The sequence below is a fragment of the Apostichopus japonicus genome, chromosome 10, assembly GCF_037975245.1.
Source record: "Apostichopus japonicus isolate 1M-3 chromosome 10, ASM3797524v1, whole genome shotgun sequence".
In the NCBI taxonomy this organism is placed as follows: domain Eukaryota; kingdom Metazoa; phylum Echinodermata; class Holothuroidea; order Aspidochirotida; family Stichopodidae; genus Apostichopus; species Apostichopus japonicus.
The window spans coordinates 3,622,018-3,642,633 of record NC_092570.1 but is presented as its reverse complement, the minus strand read 5'-3'; the positions used below and the strand labels follow the sequence as shown (position 1 = coordinate 3,642,633).

The following is a 20,616-nucleotide window of genomic DNA, read 5'->3' as shown; positions in this document are numbered from 1 at the left end:
TGCTAACTGTTTGGAAGCAGACTTTGTTGAGAGCGTATAGTTTTAAATCTGACAAAAAAAAAAGGAGTTTACCGGGCAAATTATCTACCGATCCTCCATCGAGAAGATAATGTCCATTCTTGGGATCACACAATGGCGGCACCAGAGCTGCAAGGGACATGCTTGACCTGACATACTGCCACAATGGCCCTGTGAGATGAAAACGATAGGGAATCGGTATTGATACGAAGTTTGCGACCAGGGACAAAAGTCATGCCGTTAATTCAGCTACACTCAGAAAATGAACAAATAAATCAAAAATTTACTGTTATTCAAAGTAGCAGAACAGTTAGACTTCTGAAATTGATGTATTCTTCATATTGCAATATTTTGCACCAATTAATATTTGTTATACTATATTGATCTGGGAAATACAGTCTGTACATACGATAAATTAATGAATTTTTTAAAAATTATGTTAATCAAAAGTAAGGTACTCCAAAGCTTTGTAGTGCTTTCCGTTCTGACAATACATTCGAAAGACATTTTGGGAAAGCAACGTCTTAAGGGGGGGGGGGGGGGTGGGGAGTTCATGTTAGAAACATTCAATACGTTGGTGTTTCAACTATTGCGCCTTGAAATTAAAGTGTTCATTTAAATACAATACAGCTGCAATGAGTTGAAGACTTCTCAGTGTTTGGTATGACGAAACTGAATATTTAGATTAGTGAGGTGGTTGATAAGAGAATGTATCCCATCACAGCATTATAATCCCGGCCCATGCATGGATCCCTAAGGCACTGCAGTGTTAAAAGTAGGAACCCGAGACGTCCTGCAGCCAGCAGTTTCATACCCCTTATTAGTTGATAATTAGTGCGTCTCCCAACCGGCTTCTCAAAGATCCTTTTTGAAATAAATTTCAGTAGGCACGAATATATGGCCTACTCCAATCTTCAAAGAAGTAAACATTTTACCTGACGTATTGACCACTTTCACGGATTGAGTAATATCCGTGGTAATATTGAAATAAGGAATCCATAGATCTTCGAAGTGTGTGTCTGCGCCGAAAATTTGCTTCAAAAGTTTGTTAAAGTAAGAACCTAATTAAGAAATAAAAGACGGTGAATATGAATTGAACTAACGTAAACAACAACAACAACAATATCGTTACCTGCAGCAGCAGAATGGTTATGTCTTATGAAAGATTGTATAAAGAGCGACGGTGGCTGTGGGATCTTTGAAGCCGCCTATAGAGAAAAACAAAATCTGGCGTCAAGTCGTCTATTCTGCAGGGACCGACATAGACTAAAAATGAAGTAGGCTGGGTATATATAGTTACTATAAGCACAAGGTTGTGCTTCTAAATGCTCTTGAAGTGTTTGAGTGGTTATCTGTTTATTTTGTAAAACAAATAAGATCACTGGGCTTACCAGAAGTAAATGAGATGTATGGCATATCGATATCAAGATACTTCCACCATGAGTTCATGCCTTTACAAAACAAAGCCGCCTGTTGCTTCAGCTCTTCAACGTTAGTTGACATGCAGTACGATGCTCCCACGAACGCTCCCATACTTGTACCTCCAACCATATCTATGTCCACCTTCTCGTGGTTCATAGTTTCGATTATACCGACGTGAGCAAGACCACTGACGGAAAGAATAGCGAAATTCATTATTATAAAGTACAGGTATATAACTCCAATATAAAAAATGATTTTTAACATTTAATTTCAACAAAATCTCTGCAGAATAGTTAAAGGAGAGATATCTTTTATTTTAAATTGCAAGGAAGTTAAATCAGTAATGACGAACTATGAATGAAACAAAACTCATGAAACAAAACTCACCGTTTGTCAACGAATTACAAGATATTGTATTATAACATTGGACTATACATAAGTCGATAATTCAATGCATTCTAATGCCTTAGTTACGATGAGTGGTATATCCAGATATGTGATACAAACCAACACCAAATTTTGCTTCGGAATGGGGCGTATCAGTTATGTGCGAGTAAAACATGGATTTGTCACAGTTACGCAAAGTGACAACCCAACGGAAGATGTAACTTTGTAAAGTGGCTGCATGGATGTGCAGTGACGTGCACAGGATTTCAAAGGGGGTGGGTGCCAACTTGCAATTACCACGATAACTTGAGTTAGGTTTGGGCATGAATTTTCATCAGATCAAAAATAAGTAGGGTCGCTGAATGTGACTCGTCGTTGGGTCGTTGAATGTAATAGAAGGTGTTGTTGTTGTTTGGCTTTTCGTCGACTTTCAACACAATCCAGCCGCATGTGTTGGCAAATAAATTATATTGGCCACGGGTGTCTCCAATCTATTACTCTCCTCAATAATAAACTACCTATAACCTCTCTTTAAATTAAAATAGTTATTAATTTCAGAACCAACAAATGCCTCCTGACTCTATTGTACTTCTAATTCTCCAGTTGAATGGGCTCATTCTTACAAGTACATAGGGATCATCATAAACCACATAATTAATTTGATCAGATATCAGTCAGTTAATCTTATCATGCATGTTGAAGCTAAATTCTCGCATCGAGGAAATTCACCCGATACTCATTACTCGTACAATAACTAAATGACGTCGCTGTGCCTAAACATAATGAGGTAGCATACGCCCATTAAAAGCCCCATTGACTTACACACTAAATCACAAAAGTAATGTCTTCTCTAAGCCTAGATAGAAGTTTTCACTTGCTAAACGCTACCCATCACTGAATAGCTGACAAGTTGGCCTTTCATGGCACTATCAATTTTCCGTACCATGACCATGTAGATTTTTTGCTACGAGAGCCGGAACTTTTCGTCACTTGTAAACAAACCTCTCCACTCAGTGGTAAACAAATTTCCTACGCTGCTCCTTGGAGGCCTAAAGGGGTCTAAAATTGCCTCGATTGACCCAATTTTTTAACCACATGTGCTTCCATTCATGTTCTTTAACATCAAAGCCACAAAAAAGGCACATCCTAATTGATAACATAGCAAAAAAGTTGTTCTCCTGCTCCTAATTGGCACTTTTCCTGAAGGAGAACATTTGCCGCAGATTGATATAGACGCTAATAGGAGTATGCCACCATGAGGTTCCCGATGTCAGATTCCCAAACTGTGTAAAACGTTGTCTTTAAACACTTACCGTGCACCTCCCCCGCCTAAGACAAGTCCATACGATTGTCCAGTGATGTACCTCGCCAGTCTATGGAAGTCTGGTGTAAGTGTGGCGTCAGGCAGACCTTCATCGGACAGGTCCTTCTTTACGAACATATTCTTAGGGCATCGAATGTGGAGGTGGGATAACTCCGTCTTGCATTTAAGCCATTCTGCTGTTCCTTTAGGTTTCTCGTATTCTCCGTCGGTGTTAGGTTCATGCAGTAGTACCAGGATTTTATCAGCAGAGTACTCTTCCCTTTGTCCCTTGAATATTTCATCAATATCAGGTTTGACTCCTGCACTAAAATTACCGACCACAAAAATTAAATCAGCCTACAAATTAAAAAGAGATTTAAGGTGACATGAATTAACTATGTACGTGTGTTTCCATTTTGATATTACAATTCATTTTGATTTCTCTTCGGAATCTTCTTCAACGAAGTGTTCCGCTTGATAAGATATTGCATGTGTTCAAGCAAGTCTCGACAAAATGGGATCCATTAAGAAAACGAACGATCACTTAAATCGAATGCATGCATATTACCTTATGTCATTTTACTGACGTACAAACTAATTGCAATACTAGTTTCAATCTGGATCGCCATGTTTGGTCCAACGGTTCATGTTTTGTCCAACGGTTCAAACTCCCTCTGCACAGTGTATAATATAACGGACAATACATACCGTTATCACTAAGATTACCTGACGAATGATCAGTTTACTCCATTCATCTTCGCTTGAGTAGTTGGTCAAGAAAAAGTTAATGCTGTTATTGCTCTCGTGACAATTCATTATATTCTTCATTCGCTCTTGTGCCAATTTTCTGTTACGGATTACAAAACAAAATCCAGTAATGTCATGTACCAGTGACTTGTAATACCATTACTAGTCTTTTAAATGTCTTTAAGCATCTTGAAGCAACACTGGAAAATTTCACTCACACGTTAAATTACGATTTGGGGTCGTTTAATTATATAAATGTTATGTATATATATTATATCCTCCTGCATGCAGGAACTCGCGAAGAAGCCTCATTGGCTTATCAAAGCCGCAAGCTGACCGAAGTCAGTCTCTTACATTCATATTTAACGTCAATGATTATGAATTGTTAATTGTCAACAACTCTGTAACTGGACGACATACATTAATCTGGGAGTGACTCGAACCGGGACCTTATATGATTGAAAGGCACCGGCGTTAACTACTGAGCTAACACTCCAAAAATATATAGAAATTATATTATAGAAATTATAGAATTATAGAAATTATAGAAAATATAGAAATTGATTCGAAGGTGCAATTCTTATATTCATAAATTGTATGGCCAATGGACATGATGTTCACATCTAGACAGTATAACCTTTTACTTTGATTTTATATAGATAGGTTAAACTTTCACCATGGTTGTTGAACTTACTTTGAAATTTAAATTTTTTTCAGAGAGGTGCTCTCATTTAAACAGTGAAAGCCCGTACATACCTCCCTATCAAAGAAGTCAACTAGCGTTTGCAAGAACTGTAAGCCTGAAGTGTACACCACCGAACTTTTAACTATTTCGCTCATTAACATTCAGAGACGGAATATGAGAATATACATAAACTTAAAGATTCTAATACTAATATTAGCATTTTGCTGATCATTTCGTCTCGAACGTCGAGGCGGTCAGTAGGTGCTCCTTGTGTTGGAGGTACATTTACTTTGATTATATCCGTGTTGCAGCTTCTGCTAGCAACGGTAATCACCGTAATTACAATAGTGAGTTTCAACAAGTCATTTGACAGTGAAATGAAAATTAAACATTTCGTACGAAGAGAGCTGTATGTAGCTATCCGGTCTAAACTGATATACGTAAATTCATACAACCCATGCGAGAGCTGCACCATTTGCATGTTTAGATAGATATTATTCCCATAAAGCATCACGTAAAGCATCACTTAAATAATCACTTTAAGCATCACATCAGATATTCCAGTGACAGGCAATGTTACACATATCCCAAAAAGGAAAGAAAATGCCACGATTTTAGCTGAACACCCTTTATCAATATCTTGTCCCTAAAATTCAACGAAGTGGCATGCAGTAGGTTGTCGCAAAGATGTTGTTGTGGTACAGATGTTATAAATACAGCTTTACTTTTACTTTGCTAAATAGCTTCATGTTATTTTATCCTTGAAATATCGCACAGTCATTTAGAATGTTTGCTTAGCTGTCAATGTTTTCTGTAGTCATCCAAAGCAACTTTGTAGAAATATTAGTTTCCTCTACGTATAATGGATTTTATGCATATCTCACCAGACATAATGATATGGGAATGTGAATTTGGGGTTAAGACGCAGAACATTTCCTTTGATCTGTTCAGCAATCAAATTCGCCCATAAAAGCTTTCGGAATTTAATTTGTAACAAATGTTTAATTTTTACCGGAGAGTGGTCTCAGGTGTAAGCTTGGTACCTTCCTCCCATATTTTGTAATGGATGCCTGCATATCAAAGGAATTAAAGAGTATTCAAAGATTACAACTTATACCAACCAATTCTGATTAAAGGTAAACTTTACCTCCCTTTGTCCATTATAAGCGGTTGAAACTTTACTATGCTCATCGTTGTATGTTATAACGTTCAAATACTCAGTATTTCAACGTTTATGCTCGATTTCATGTTACTTTCGGTACATTTTTCTACAGACATTGTTCCAGCTCATTTTACCTTCAATTTTTACATATTTTACATAACCTATTCTATGACGTAATATCAGTTCTAATAAGAATGTCCAAATTACGGTATGGATGTTCATCCATAATTCTGGCCATAAAAAGTTTCAAACCTTTTTCTCGCATGGAACATCTATTGCAACCTGTTTTAAAAGTTCCATTAAACTGGTCAGTTTTCCCTGTAAGGATTTCATTAAGAATGACCTTTCATATGTGACATTTAAGAAAATTACCATTCTTTAATAGAGCTTTTCCAACTGCCTCAACAAATTTTTCGAGACGAACATCCTCAGATAGACGAATGCATGCTACTGTAGAAGTGTTACTCCCAGTAAACTGCGGTCCTAATGAAAAAATAAAGACTTTTAAATAACAATTATTTTAGATGATTTACTAATAACGAAGAAAAGAGCAGTTTGGTATATAGTTGTCGAAACGTTCGACATGTCAATCCATATCAGACCAGTGGCGGAGAAACAGGGGGGGTTGGGGGGGGGGGGGGTTTTAACCCCCCCCCACTTTTTGAAGAGGGGGGTTGGCCCACACAATCAACCCCCCCCCCCCTAGTTTTAGCCAGTAATGTTCTGTTATAGCCTATGTTATGTGCTCCAAATGGCATAATAAATCAAATTATTGAATTTGAAATTGTTAAAGTCATTTCAACCTTTTACCTGGTAGGCTACATCAACAATTAACGACCGAAAACCGAGTTAGAATTGACCCACACATTATTTCTAGCCCCTTTCCCCCACCTTGCGCATTGGAACTTGTAGCTCATAGCGCTAACTTCACCCCACAACAGACATACACAAAATAACGTTTTGTTGCTGTTGAATAGCTTTGGAACTGTATACACTTGCCAACTTCAACGAGGTGAAGGAAGGAAAAGAAAAAGAAGAAAGAGAGAAAAGGATGGAGTAGAAAATACGGGAAAACGGGAAGAGAAAGAGGAACAGTGACAAAATTATTCGAATTTGTAAAGCAAACAGCAGATATCACATCATATCAGTGAGCATGAAAATGGCGTTCCACGATAAACAGCCTCCAAACCATGGGCGCAGATCCTGGTGAAGACAGCGGGACGCGTCCCCACCAACTTTTTCAGTAGTGTGGACGTGATATACCGTGTCCCCACCAATTTGTCTTGACCAATAGCTGCATTTCAAGTTCCCCTGTATTGAACTTTGGCGCAGTTTGATCCAGCATTGTGCAAATGACATGCAGCAGTTCTCATTTTATTGTATTGTATCCACAGTTGTTAAATATAGGACGGAAATCGCATTTGCGGCAGTCTATATTTGTTTTCTGGGAGAGGACCCCAGACCCATCGTATATACAAAAGTCTACTTGGATTATTTGACCCCTGATTTTCTTTCTGCAGACGCTCATGTATTTCTCCAAACCAAATTTCTAAGCCATGAGATCTAAAACTTAAGGAGGTTTAGGAGCATCATTAGGTCTGGGAAGTGTTATTTCCGGCGATCTGGGAGGTATATTTGCCCAAAAAATCGTACGCTACGCGCGAACCCATGGTCGCGCTCCGCTTAGATAGTATCAGAGAGCATACACGCGTCCCCACCATTATCCAACACTGATCTGCGCCCATGCTCAAAACTGTCGATGTGTGTATAGTGTTCGGTTTTGGAAATATCTGGTATATTTTTATTTCCATCAACGAAATGTTTTAATTGCGGTCTGAATTTTCGAAAATTCCCTAACCAACATTCTTCATCATACTTCATCATACTCGTGCAGTTTTGACCCGTCTGTTAGGGTTTGAAGGAGGTTTTTTCTATATTGGTTGTCCATAGATGATATTTTGTGCAACATTATGGGTATGTTTTGAAGTGAATTTATTCACGAGAATTGTGAATTTTCAAATTCTGAACAGTGGGGCTGACGGATACTGTGGGCCGCGATGAAGAATCACCTACAAAAGCAATGATCCACAGGATATGTGATGAAGTCGAACATGATGTGTGACTGGTGACAATCTTCAAAAAGGTTATAGATGAGAAAAAAGGGTATTTGGAAATACTTGGTTCTCAGGCAAAAGTGTACATATGGTTGGTCAGTTTCAAGCCCGAGAAGTGCCATTTCCGGTGATCTGGGGGTACCAAAACCAGAAATTTGCTTGTACGCTGCGCGCCAACCAATGGTGGCACTCCGCGTAGAAAGTAATACGCGCCCCCCGGGTTGGAAAATCCTGCATACGCCCCTGGTTAAATGCAGCTTTTCAAGGCCTGGGCAGTGCCATTTACTGCAATCTGGGAGGCAATATTTGCCAAAAGATTCTTGTGCACTTCGCGCCAACTTATGGTGGCGCTCCACTTAGATAGTGAGCCAGCAGTTATGACTTTTTATTTCATCAATGGCCTGCAACCCCCCCACTTCTGACAAGAAATCTCCGCCACTGATCTGAGTTGATACATATTGGTGTATATACAATATGATAAATGATATGTAGGTCATAAGGTCAGCGGATAGACCAACGGGTGGTTTCGAAGAACCCTGGGAAGACCACATCAGAATATACAAACTTTATCAATATATACTACAGTATAGGTGTGTATTTTGTTTTTTAAATCATGTTATGTAACTTACCAGGTAGAAACAACTAATCACAACAACAATGTGGCACAACCATTTTAACAGATTGTTAAAAACAGATGATGATGCCAGAAATAAAAGTATGAGTTCATGTGTATAAGAATTTGGAATTTTGGAAGCTAGTCAAGTTTTGAGGAAGATGGTAACGAAGCTCTTAAAGAGCAATGGCGTGCCGTTATAACGATTCCTCGTTCTGATAAACAGTTAATAGACTTTGCACAACTTCGTAGATATAATCCCTCCGTATCAAAGTGTAAATTTTGTAAACCAGTATACAATGACGAAGCAGGCTTTGGGATTTGAGCTGGTTTCCAATAACCTTTTTTGTTGGAATTTTAAAAAACAAGTTTTGGAATGAATATCTTTCTTTCTTTCCCAAAAAACCCTCAAAAGCACCAATTTTTTTCCAATTCTTTGTGCAGATGATTGCATTTTTTGAGAACAAATAATTCATAACAATCAACCGCAAAGTACAAGGTTAACAACACTCCTGTTACAAAGATTTCCATCCTGAAAGCAGTCAATGATGCGTTTCCAATATTTCCTGTGATTTGTTTGCAAGGCTAAAAGTACCTTGACATGATTGTCTGCAAACATTCTTGCATCTATTGTGCTCAATGAACACAATGTATTTTAATTAAATAAGAATAATAATAATATTAACAATACTTATTTCTATAGCGCATTATACCGACGTTACCAATGCAACTAACAGTAACGTTTCTGTCCCCTGTTAGTTAGTAACACAATAAACAGTTTTCAAAATATATTCCTTGTAAGTCTGATAAAATATAGACCAAACATGGAGTCTAAAATTTGCCTAAACATACATGGCACTACTGACTTTGAAATTTTAATTCAATGAATGATTTTTTTTTTCCTTTGCAAGAACCCGATGCTAATCCAAAATGAACTGCTGTCCCTACGCTGTTTGCCGTACTACTTCAAGGAGCAACAATTTTAGCAGGCTTTTGAGGGGATGATATGTTTGTTTCTCTAGTTATAATTAGTTTGGAGTAATTACTATTTGCCATACACACCAGCAAAAGTTTGTGTAGTGGAATCAAGTATTGTGAACAAATTTTCATTGCTCTCTATAATGCGAATAACTCATTACTTTAGCTTTTGGCATGGGCGGCGATCCTAGGGGGGGGGGGACATATCCCCCCATGAAAATGGGTGGAGGGGATGTAATACACCATATCCCCCCACCAAATGCCAGGGATAAGAATATTTTCATGCCTACATTTATGCATCATCGTGAATGTACGGCTCTTCTTTAGTTTCATTTCTCGCCTACCTGCATAAACGCAGTGCGATCTTTTCAAATAAAGCGTCTTTATAAAGCAAGAATAGTTACTGTAGGCTTCATTGGCCCTATAACAACAAAAGGTATTATTGCGCCCACGGTATTGATATAGTACATATATGCACCCTCATAGTATTCATATAGTCCCTATAGTAGGCCTACACACGTACATGTACCCTCGAACTAACGCCTAAAACCTATAATATGGTATTTTGTCTGGCAATCTGAAATGTAGCTGTAATGCAGAAATAATTATTCCCAAACGTATGCTGTTGTCAGTGAATAGTCGTAGTGAATACCTAACATAGCATTACTATGCACCTAAGACACATTACACAGATATTTTTAATGGGCAGGTTCAACCTCTGAACGCTATAGACCCCCAGACGCAAAGTGAGATGTTTTCAGGCAGGCGGGTCAAAATCCTACTTCCAGGACTGTCATTTAATGTCCCCATCCCACCAACATGAGTACAGCTGTCCACTTGCAGAGATTGCAAACACTTTCCTCTCCTGGCAAATGGCAACGGAACTTGGGGATGGAGACTTAGCCTCTCCTATATTAATTTATTAGTTTTCATAGAGAAAGGAGTGGAGGGAAGTTTTGGTATCAGATGTTGATACCAAAGTGTGAACCAGGGACCTCCAATTGTCACCGCATGCGAGCACTCTACCATCGTACTGCCCGACCAAGTTAGCCTACATTTGCTAGGTCGTCGCGTTATTCCCTAAGTTCAACTCATCAGGTTTTCCCTAGCTAAAAAGCAAACGGAATGTAACTATGTGTAATTGTGTATTGCATGTGTATAGGCCTATAATAGCCTGCATGAGGCTATTTTCTTCATCGAGTAATATAAAAGAGCTCTCGAACATTCTAACGTAGCGCCTGAAGCAAGATTGACAGCCGCAATTTCCCCAAAATAACACCAGAAATTAAAGAAAGTATTTTGGATTCTGATTATGAGATATTTCGGACATGATATCCCTATTTTAAATTTGGGTATATGCCGCTTGGAAACCTCGGGAAGTGCCGTTTCCGGCCATCTAGAGGGTTTGTAAATCCCAAAATTTTCGTGTACGCTTCGCGCCAACTCATGGTGGCGCTACGCTCATATCCCCCCACTCGGAAGTACGGATCGCCGCCCATGGCTTTTGGAGACCAGCATGTGCATTTTGATGAATGAAGCAATATGTCTTTCGATTCTGTTGTGTTCCTGTACTTAGTTGACACATATTTTAAAGGTTTCACATTTTGCAGGTGAAGACTTGTTTGATGATGTGTATTTTGTTAGCTTTCAACGTTTTTAGACATTTTGTGAGTGAAAAAAAGTAATTGATGATGATATTAGCAATATATGTCAGACTTAAAGGGTGTGAAGACTCGGGCAAAAAGAAACGTCTAAATGCCGGTAATCTGACCTAGTTACGAATGAGGTGTAACAGAAGTATTAGACAGCACCATCGATCCCAGAAAATATACACACACCTTGCTACCGTCGGTAATTAGACACTCGTGTACAGTCAGTAGTACACTTATCTTGTTATCTTGAGAGTTATCAACACTTATCTTGAGAGATTGTTTCCACTAGAGTCTCATATAAGTCTGTTGTTTCCAAATGACAGTCTAGAAATATTTTTTACGAGTAGAAACTTTAAGTTATCAACTTACTTTAATGAATTTAGAACACTGTATTTAGAGGACAATATTGATGGCCTTATAAGATAAGTGTCTTGTTCTTAAAGAGGCCGTGATATGAAAAATCCAACTACTCGAGAGTAACTTCCTCTGAATCTATGAGAAAATCTATGTTCAAAACTAAGGACTTATAAGAAATTAACGTTTTAATAATCGCATCCGAAAACAGACCACTGAAAAATGCGATTTCAAAACAAGACAACGACGTCATGTTAGGAACACAAGTGCCAAGCCCAGGCATGTATATACCGGATGCGCGAAGATCATACCGTCCCACATACACGCACATTTACACTGAAAGAAGTACCACTGTATTACGCTATATCCAGTGGCGGAGAAACAGGGGGGTTGGGGGGGTTTTAACCCCCCCCACTTTTTGAAGAGGGGGGTTGGCCCACACAATCAACCCCCCCTAGTTTTAGCCAGTAATGTTCTGTTATAGCCTATGTTATGTGCTCCAAATGGCATAATAAATCAAATTATTGAATTTGAAATTGTTAAAGTCATTTCAACCTTTTACCTGGTAGGCTACATCAACAATTAACGACCGAAAACCGAGTTAGAATTGACCCACACATTATTTCTAGCCCCTTTCCCCCACCTTGCGCATTGGAACTTGTAGCTCATAGCGCTAACTTCACCCCACAACAGACATACACAAAATAACGTTTTGTTGCTGTTGAATAGCTTTGGAACTGTATACACTTGCCAACTTCAACGAGGTGAAGGAAGGAAAAGAAAAAGAAGAAAGAGAGAAAAGGATGGAGTAGAAAATACGGGAAAACGGGAAGAGAAAGAGGAACAGTGACAAAATTATTCGAATTTGTAAAGCAAACAGCAGATATCACATCATATCAGTGAGCATGAAAATGGCGTTCCACGATAAACAGCCTCCAAACCATGGGCGCAGATCCTGGTGAAGACAGCGGGACGCGTCCCCACCAACTTTTTCAGTAGTGTGGACGTGATATACCGTGTCCCCACCAATTTGTCTTGACCAATAGCTGCATTTCAAGTTCCCCTGTATTGAACTTTGGCGCAGTTTGATCCAGCATTGTGCAAATGACATGCAGCAGTTCTCATTTTATTGTATTGTATCCACAGTTGTTAAATATAGGACGGAAATCGCATTTGCGGCAGTCTATATTTGTTTTCTGGGAGAGGACCCCAGACCCATCGTATATACAAAAGTCTACTTGGATTATTTGACCCCTGATTTTCTTTCTGCAGACGCTCATGTATTTCTCCAAACCAAATTTCTAAGCCATGAGATCTAAAACTTAAGGAGGTTTAGGAGCATCATTAGGTCTGGGAAGTGTTATTTCCGGCGATCTGGGAGGTATATTTGCCCAAAAAATCGTACGCTACGCGCGAACCCATGGTCGCGCTCCGCTTAGATAGTATCAGAGAGCATACACGAGTCCCCACCATTATCCAACACTGATCTGCGCCCATGCTCAAAACTGTCGATGTGTGTATAGTGTTCGGTTTTGGAAATATCTGGTATATTTTTATTTCCATCAACGAAATGTTTTAATTGCGGTCTGAATTTTCGAAAATTCCCTAACCAACATTCTTCATCATACTTCATCATACTCGTGCAGTTTTGACCCGTCTGTTAGGGTTTGAAGGAGGTTTTTTCTATATCGGTTGTCCATAGATGATATTTTGTGCAACATTATGGGTATGTTTTGAAGTGAATTTATTCACGAGAATTGTGAATTTTCAAATTCTGAACAGTGGGGCTGACGGATACTGTGGGCCGCGATGAAGAATCACCTACAAAAGCAATGATCCACAGGATATGTGATGAAGTCGAACATGATGTGTGACTGGTGACAATCTTCAAAAAGGTTATAGATGAGAAAAAAGGGTATTTTGAAATACTTGGTTCTCAGGCAAAAGTGTACATATGGTTGGTCAGTTTCAAGCCCGAGAAGTGCCATTTCCGGTGATCTGGGGGTACCAAAACCAGAAATTTGCTTGTACGCTGCGCGCCAACCAATGGTGGCACTCCGCGTAGAAAGTAATACGCGCCCCCCGGGTTGGAAAATCCTGCATACGCCCCTGGTTAAATGCAGCTTTTCAAGGCCTGGGCAGTGCCATTTACTGCAATCTGGGAGGCAATATTTGCCAAAAGATTCTTGTGCACTTCGCGCCAACTTATGGTGGCGCTCCACTTAGATAGTGAGCCAGCAGTTATGACTTTTTATTTCATCAATGGCCTGCAACCCCCCCACTTCTGACAAGAAATCTCCGCCACTGTATCAGACCATTCACGATTGGTAAGCAATAGTTAAATCACCATAGCATCCTCCTATACAGACGTAGCAAATTTGCATTTTCGTTTCGAAGGCTCCGAAACATGAAAAGAACTTACAAAAAAACAAATAATATCAAAATATAATCAAGTGTCGCATTATCGTTATATATCATGCTCAAGAGCATATAAACGGAGTTTTGTTCCATCAAAGTTGATTTTCTTCATTTATTGCTACTAAAAAGTTTACTATATTCAACAGCTAAAGCACAGCATAATATGGTAATACTTATGTATAAACATAAATACATCATCGTCGTTGTAATAATAATAATAATAATAATAATAATAATAATAATAATAATAATAATAATAATAATAATAATAATAATGATAATGATAATGATAATAATAATAATAATGATAATAATAATAATAATAATAATGATAATTATAATAATAATAATAATAATAATTATAATCTTTATAATAATAATAATAATAATAATAATAATAATAATAATTATAATAATAATAATAATAATAATAATAATAATAATAATAATAATAATAATAATAATAATAATAATAATTATAATAATAATTATAATAATAATAATAATAATAATAATAATAATAATAATAATAATAATAATAATATTAATAATAATAATAATAATAATAATAATAATAATAATAATAATAATAATAATAATAACAACAACAACAAGAACAACGACCATGACTACGACGATCACAATAATAATTACCATTAGAGTCACTCTGATTTGAACTCTCGTTTAACAGTTCCTTTATTTTTCCGAAGAAGGCTTCAGGGTATTGCTTCATAAGATGTAGACAAATTTTGTTAGGAATACGTGCAACGTTTGTGTCCCTAAGTGACGAACGAGACAGAAAGGCATAAATTAGGGTAATGACTTTATACTTACTGTAGTATCTTAACTTGGAAGACAATGCTTTCATTATGTCTGTTTATGCCACCATTGAATTATAAATATGGTGCCGAACCATTCTTTGTGGTTTCGTAATTACCACCATATTTGTTCCAATTAGCGTTCTTGCTACAATACAATCAATTCTATGTTTATGAAGTCAATCACTATGGAGGAATATATTATACCCCACGGATCACTATCACATTCTTTCCATCTTCAACAGCCACCTATTATTCTTAAACAACCACCGATTATTCTTTAACAGACCATTGTATTCTTTATCAATCAGTTATAGTTAACTCTAACAATCACCACTTTTTTTTTACTGAACAGCTACCTATTGTTCTTTGAAATTTAAGCTCTTTCACCACGCGTTTGACTTTTCTCAGGTCATATAGGAAACATTTACATCTTTTTACGCAGTGGCGTAGGAAGGTACTTTTGAGTGAGGGGGCTGAAGACTGATGGCAGGCCTGGGGGTGGCCTCAGATGCAATTTGGTTCAATATAGCAAACTTCAACACCCACTCCATTTTGTAAATAATTTAGCATTTTCACCTGGCCTTAGATGCAATTTGGTGCTCCAAATGAGATTTTTTTCTGCCAAAATGTTCTGAGTAAAATGACGAATGTTGTTATCATTTATTGAGAAATGAAAAAGGGGTTTTCTGACTTGCAGAGCAAGGGGGGGGGGCGGAATGATACTTCCGCCCCGGTTCCTACGCCCTTGTTTTTACGTGTAGTCTTAGGTGACGGGTTTCCATGTTTTGAAGGAAGAGAGTGATAGAGCCTGGAAGAAACTTAAACAGATGTATGGAATGTATGGAAGAGTAGAAGAGGATAATTAAGCATAAATCACAAAAGACAATCACCAAGTCTTCGCGTAATTTAATGTTATAGTCATTGGTCCGTGATTGATTTAACCAACACATCAATAGATTACCTTACTGCATATAACGTGATGCATTCTTTCCGATCGTAAAGAATATTCTCTGCTCCAACGACCCTACCACGACCGAAATCTCTTCCATGACAACTGATAATGTTACTGTGTGACAAGGAAGGAGAAATGGAATGTTTCGTAGAGTAATTTAGTTGTTTGGCTTCTTTTTACCATTTTTTTTTTTATGTTCAGTTCAATTCATAGTCTGTAATTTCCAACTAAAACAAAATAATAAATTTGATTTGCTAGTAGTAAGTCAATCTGGACGTACAGTGAGTTCTTATCAAATCAAGGGTATAAAGACATTGCAGTGTACCGTTATGATGAATATGATGGCACGGAATTTCATACTGAAAATGTCCGAAAGCCAATGTAGTGTTAATGCAATAAAGTTAACTTTAAACTACAACATTTTCATAAGGCAATAAGTAAAGGTCAGGTTTAGATCCAAATAGATAATATATTGTTTATGTCTGTTATTTTGTATAAACTTAATTACAATTTCGCTATTCGAAAGTAATTTACCTTGCGGGTTGGTCTGGTGTATTTTCTTTTCTTAGACGGCCCATAACCACGTACAGAATATGGTCTTTATCTCTATAATGAAAGAAGTAGATTCTCGATGGATAAAAGACATATAACTATATGCTTCCTGATCATTTGTGCAAAGTAAAACACGTGACATCGAAGCGCGCTTCATTTTGATGGTAAGTATGTGTTTGCCTGTTAAATGATCTTGAAAGAGTTTACCGACTGTTTGCTTGCTTAGCATAATTCTTATCAATGCTACAAATATCTTTAAGACTTGACCGCAAACGTTCTTTTTTCCATTAGTCTTGACAGCTTTTATGTACAGAAACATCACAGATCTAACAACAAGCTTAAGCTATTTTTCCCCCGGTTCCAACAGCTAATACTGGTTAATGTGTGCATTTGCGTTACAGATCCAGTACGATGAGTTGAGGAAGTGAATGAAAAAGACACTATATAATACGTGACTAATACCGAGAAGAAAATAGATAATAAACTGGAAGTGACTGTCATCTTTTTAAGGAAACTTACCTTTTAACTTCCTTTCCAGACTCGGTCTAAACATAATTGATGATTTGTTAGATAATGATAGTGCTTTTCTCTCATATGCTAAATTTGGTTCCCTATATAAGATTACGTCCAAATTTTTGCAGCATGAAGGAGCTTTAAGGGCAGTTAAACTTTACTGCAATGGCCATGGTTGCACTAAGATAGGGGCCGTTTATTCCTGAAAGTTGTTATCTCCTTAAAAAGTGCTAAGGGGGGGGGGGGGGGTTCGGATTTCTATTATAAGATGATTAAAAACACTGAATCTACACCGAAGTCTCAAGTTAAATGAGTAAACGAACTTTCCATAACAGAACTTAATTGGGAAAATATATACAATTTTCCCTTTTCGCTCTCTTCGGAAATTAGATATGTCTGGTTCCAGTACATAATTAACAGTACAATCTTATCTACAAATTATTAGCTGGAAAAGATTAATGTATCAAAATGTGACAAATGTTCATTTTGTTTGAAAGATACTGAGACAATTCGTCATTTATTTTGTCACTGTGAAAACATCATACCAATGTGGGAAGTGTTCAAAGCACCTGTTTTCAGACCACTATAAAGGTTCTATACCTATATAATTACCAATATAATTAATTCTATTTGGTATTGTACGCAACACTTTTGGTAAACAAGCACTAAACACATTAATTATTTGGTTCAAATTTTATATTTATAACTGCAAAATGCAGAACACTCCACTTCCTTTAAATCATTTTAAGAGTAATGCAATCTTAAGAGCAATCATAAGGTCCCGAGTTCGAGTCACTCCAAGATTAATGTATGTCGTCCAGTTACAGAGTTGTTGACAATTGACAATTCATAATCATGGACCTTAAATATGAATCTAAGATACTGATTTCGGTCAGCTTGCGGCTTTGATAAGCCAGTGATGGCTTCTTCGCGAGATCCTGTTCAAGTTCTTTTGTTTTCAGTTAATATAATTATGGTTGTCATATAACACAATGTAAAGCCTGGTGATTGTTTGGCTATATTTAAGTTAGTTTGTTAAGTTGAAATAGGATTTCAAATAAAAAAGAGGAGAGAATAAAAAAACCTTTACCTTTTAACCTCCTTTCCAGACTCGACGCTTATCCAACTTACAGCAAAATCAAACATGCGTACAACTGGTGACAATTCACGAAGTCTGTAGTCACATAATCGAACCACAAAGTCACTTTTCTGTTTTCTCAACCTGAATAATGAGCAATTTAAAAATTAAAACTGTGAATAATGGGAGCATGTGCGATTGGAGAAACTGGCGCGATCGAACCAATCAACCAATCTTGGACCGATCGGTGGAATGTCTCTACCATAGTCTTAAAGATATATTGCCAATTTGGTATATTTGCAACAATTTAAAGATTAATGACACTCATTTTAGTCTTATTATATGATGAACATATTTTCCAACTCATTACGATTTCAATTATATATATATATATATTACGATCTCAATTATATATATATATATATATATATATAGAAATATTTATATATATTAATTTATATATAAATATATATATATATATATATATGTATATATATATAAATATATATAAATTAATATATATATATATATATATATATGTATATATATATAAATATATATACATATTTATATATATATATATATAGGCCTATAAATATATATATCTATATATATATATATATATAGGCCTATAAAGCCCTATAAATATATATATCTATATATATATATAGGCCTATAAAGGCCTATATATAAAGCGGTGTCGCCCTTTTGGATGTGTATATATACTCACTGGTTAACACTCGCAGGCCTTAATATGGCTACTGTACAGCCTGACTCGCCAGCTTTGATTCCATAAAGCTGTGCCTCTCCTGTGATCACCGAGTACACTCCCAGAAGAGATCCCCGTTTCTCTTCAAATTCTTTGTCACTGTCACTCTTTGTTGGATTACCGGCGACGACTTTCACTGTACCATCGACAATAAAAATGAAGCCGATTGCCTGAAACGATGATATCCCCCAAAATCGATAACAATCATCATTTATTTAAAGGTGTTAATGTTTGCTCGGATTTGTAGGATCGATAAATTAGTGTGACAAATTGAAAGACTTCATGTATTGGTATGAGTTCAAGACACATTGTTGTGATGATATTGACAAGTCTATATAGGAACAGTTTAAAAAGTGATAATGTGGATGAGAGAAATCAAGTTAATATCTCAAAGCACCTCGCCAATAATAGGGGCTTTACCAGTTAAACGTTGCGTCACAGGAAGACTTGATATTTCTTCTATTGCTCTTGCTAAGTAAGATGTATCAATTGGTTTAACATGTATAGTGATTATTTTGATCTCTTTTCTTAGGACACTAAGTGGTTCCTCGAAGGCGTTTTAGACCGCAAACATAGTCTTACACATGGCCGTTGATAACTCTAGCTTTACATTTCGTATGTAGACATAAGAACCAGATATTTGGGAAAATGAATACTGAAAAGCTAATTACACCTTTATTCATTAGATATTACTAATGGTAATTATGGAGTAAATTCATGACGATATGATTATCTGAACCTCAAATATTCAGGCGAAACGTCTAGTAATGCCGTTAAAGATTGTTGTAGAAAGCTTGCAACAAAGCCACAGATACGACTTAAAGGAATACATTTTCACTACACCTCTTGGTTCGCTTTGCTGATTTCAAATTCTTTAGGAAGTTTGTATAATTCCATGTAATCCATCAACATCTTTGTATAGCTCTCTCCCTGAAAACAAAAACGATATAAGATAAAACGATAGATGAATGAATGGATAGATGGATCGATGAATAGAGGAATAATTCACTTTAGCTTATTGCAGTATAAATTTAAAACAATTTATAAACAGGAAGCTTGGGAGTAAACTTTAAGAAACGAAATTGAATACAATACAATTCAGAAATTGGGGCTATAGATTTTAGAAACTGACCACTTACCTTCAGAGCAAGGACTTTCATAAAACTTTGACATGCCTCTAACAGTTTACTTTCGTCAGATACTTTCTCCAATCCGTTCACGTTGCCAACGCCATGATCGAAAACGGATGGTAACTTAAATGAAAACACAATGTACGTTACCAATAAAATATGTCATTACTCATTGAAAATAATAATATAGATTATAATAAATATATAATAATAATATTAAATAATAATATAGATTTAAAATTATAGAAGAAATGAAGATGCTCACACTGTCAGTATATTTACATACTTGTGAACTAACAAATAGTATTTACAATTGTTCATAAATATATTTAAAATATTATAAGTTTTATCTCATTAATATACCGTATTGTTAGTCTGTACATACTTATTCGAAAACGAATTGGCTTTATGAGAAAAACTTATAGAGTGCCGACGGTTTAAATAATGAAAATATTTGTGTCGTTTTTCATTTTGCTTCCTAGTTTTCCTTTGTCAATCTGCCAAAGTTTGTTATAGTCGTCTTGATTTGACCGCCATAATTGTTTATCTTCTATTTAACACTTGTTACATGTTTCCATACCAAACAGCAAAAAGGCTTACATAGAAAGTGAACATACCCATGAATGTAGTGTGGTAGGTGGTAGTGGAGAAGGAGAAGGGGAAGGAGAAGGAGAAGGAGATGGAGAAGGAGAAGGAGAGGGAGAAGGAGAAGGAGAAGGAGAAGGAGAAGGAGAAGGAGAAGGAGAAGGAGAAGGAGAAGGAGAAGGAGAAGGAGAAGGAGAAGGAGAAGGAGAAGGAGAAGGAGAAGGAGAAGGAGAAGGAGAAGGAGAAGGAGAAGGAGAAGGAGAAGGAGAAGGAGAAGGAGAAGGAGAAGGAGAAGGAGAAGGAGAAGGAGAAGGAGAAGGAGAAGGAGAAGGAGAAGGAGAAGGAGAAGGAGAAGGAGAAGGA

General features: G+C 36.8%; 1 protein-coding gene across 6 annotated transcripts in view; it reads right to left on the bottom strand.

Annotated features, from left to right (window-relative positions):
- LOC139975266 (neuropathy target esterase sws-like) overlaps window positions 1-20,616 on the bottom strand; it is a 35,583-nt gene that overhangs the window by 5,024 nt on the left and 9,943 nt on the right. For 4 of the 6 annotated variants that reach the window (XM_071983029.1, XM_071983028.1, XM_071983030.1 and 1 more), the window contains 14 exons: window positions 19,678-19,791; window positions 19,382-19,468; window positions 18,500-18,708; window positions 17,782-17,913; window positions 16,161-16,232; window positions 15,636-15,740; window positions 14,508-14,632; window positions 6,097-6,207; window positions 5,575-5,632; window positions 3,857-3,977; window positions 3,141-3,487; window positions 1,410-1,627; window positions 954-1,079; window positions 73-189 (listed from right to left, as the gene is read on the bottom strand). In XM_071983029.1, coding sequence (XP_071839130.1) covers window positions 73-189; window positions 954-1,079; window positions 1,410-1,627; window positions 3,141-3,487; window positions 3,857-3,977; window positions 5,575-5,632; window positions 6,097-6,207; window positions 14,508-14,632; window positions 15,636-15,740; window positions 16,161-16,232; window positions 17,782-17,913; window positions 18,500-18,708; window positions 19,382-19,468; window positions 19,678-19,791 — 1,942 coding nt within the window. Of the gene's footprint in view, window positions 1-72; window positions 190-953; window positions 1,080-1,150; window positions 1,227-1,409; window positions 1,628-3,140; window positions 3,488-3,856; window positions 3,978-5,574; window positions 5,633-6,096; window positions 6,208-14,507; window positions 14,633-15,635; window positions 15,741-16,160; window positions 16,233-17,781; window positions 17,914-18,499; window positions 18,709-19,381; window positions 19,469-19,677; window positions 19,792-20,616 lie in introns of those variants that run through there. The other 2 variants (XM_071983033.1, XM_071983032.1) reach the window with 2 other exon arrangements.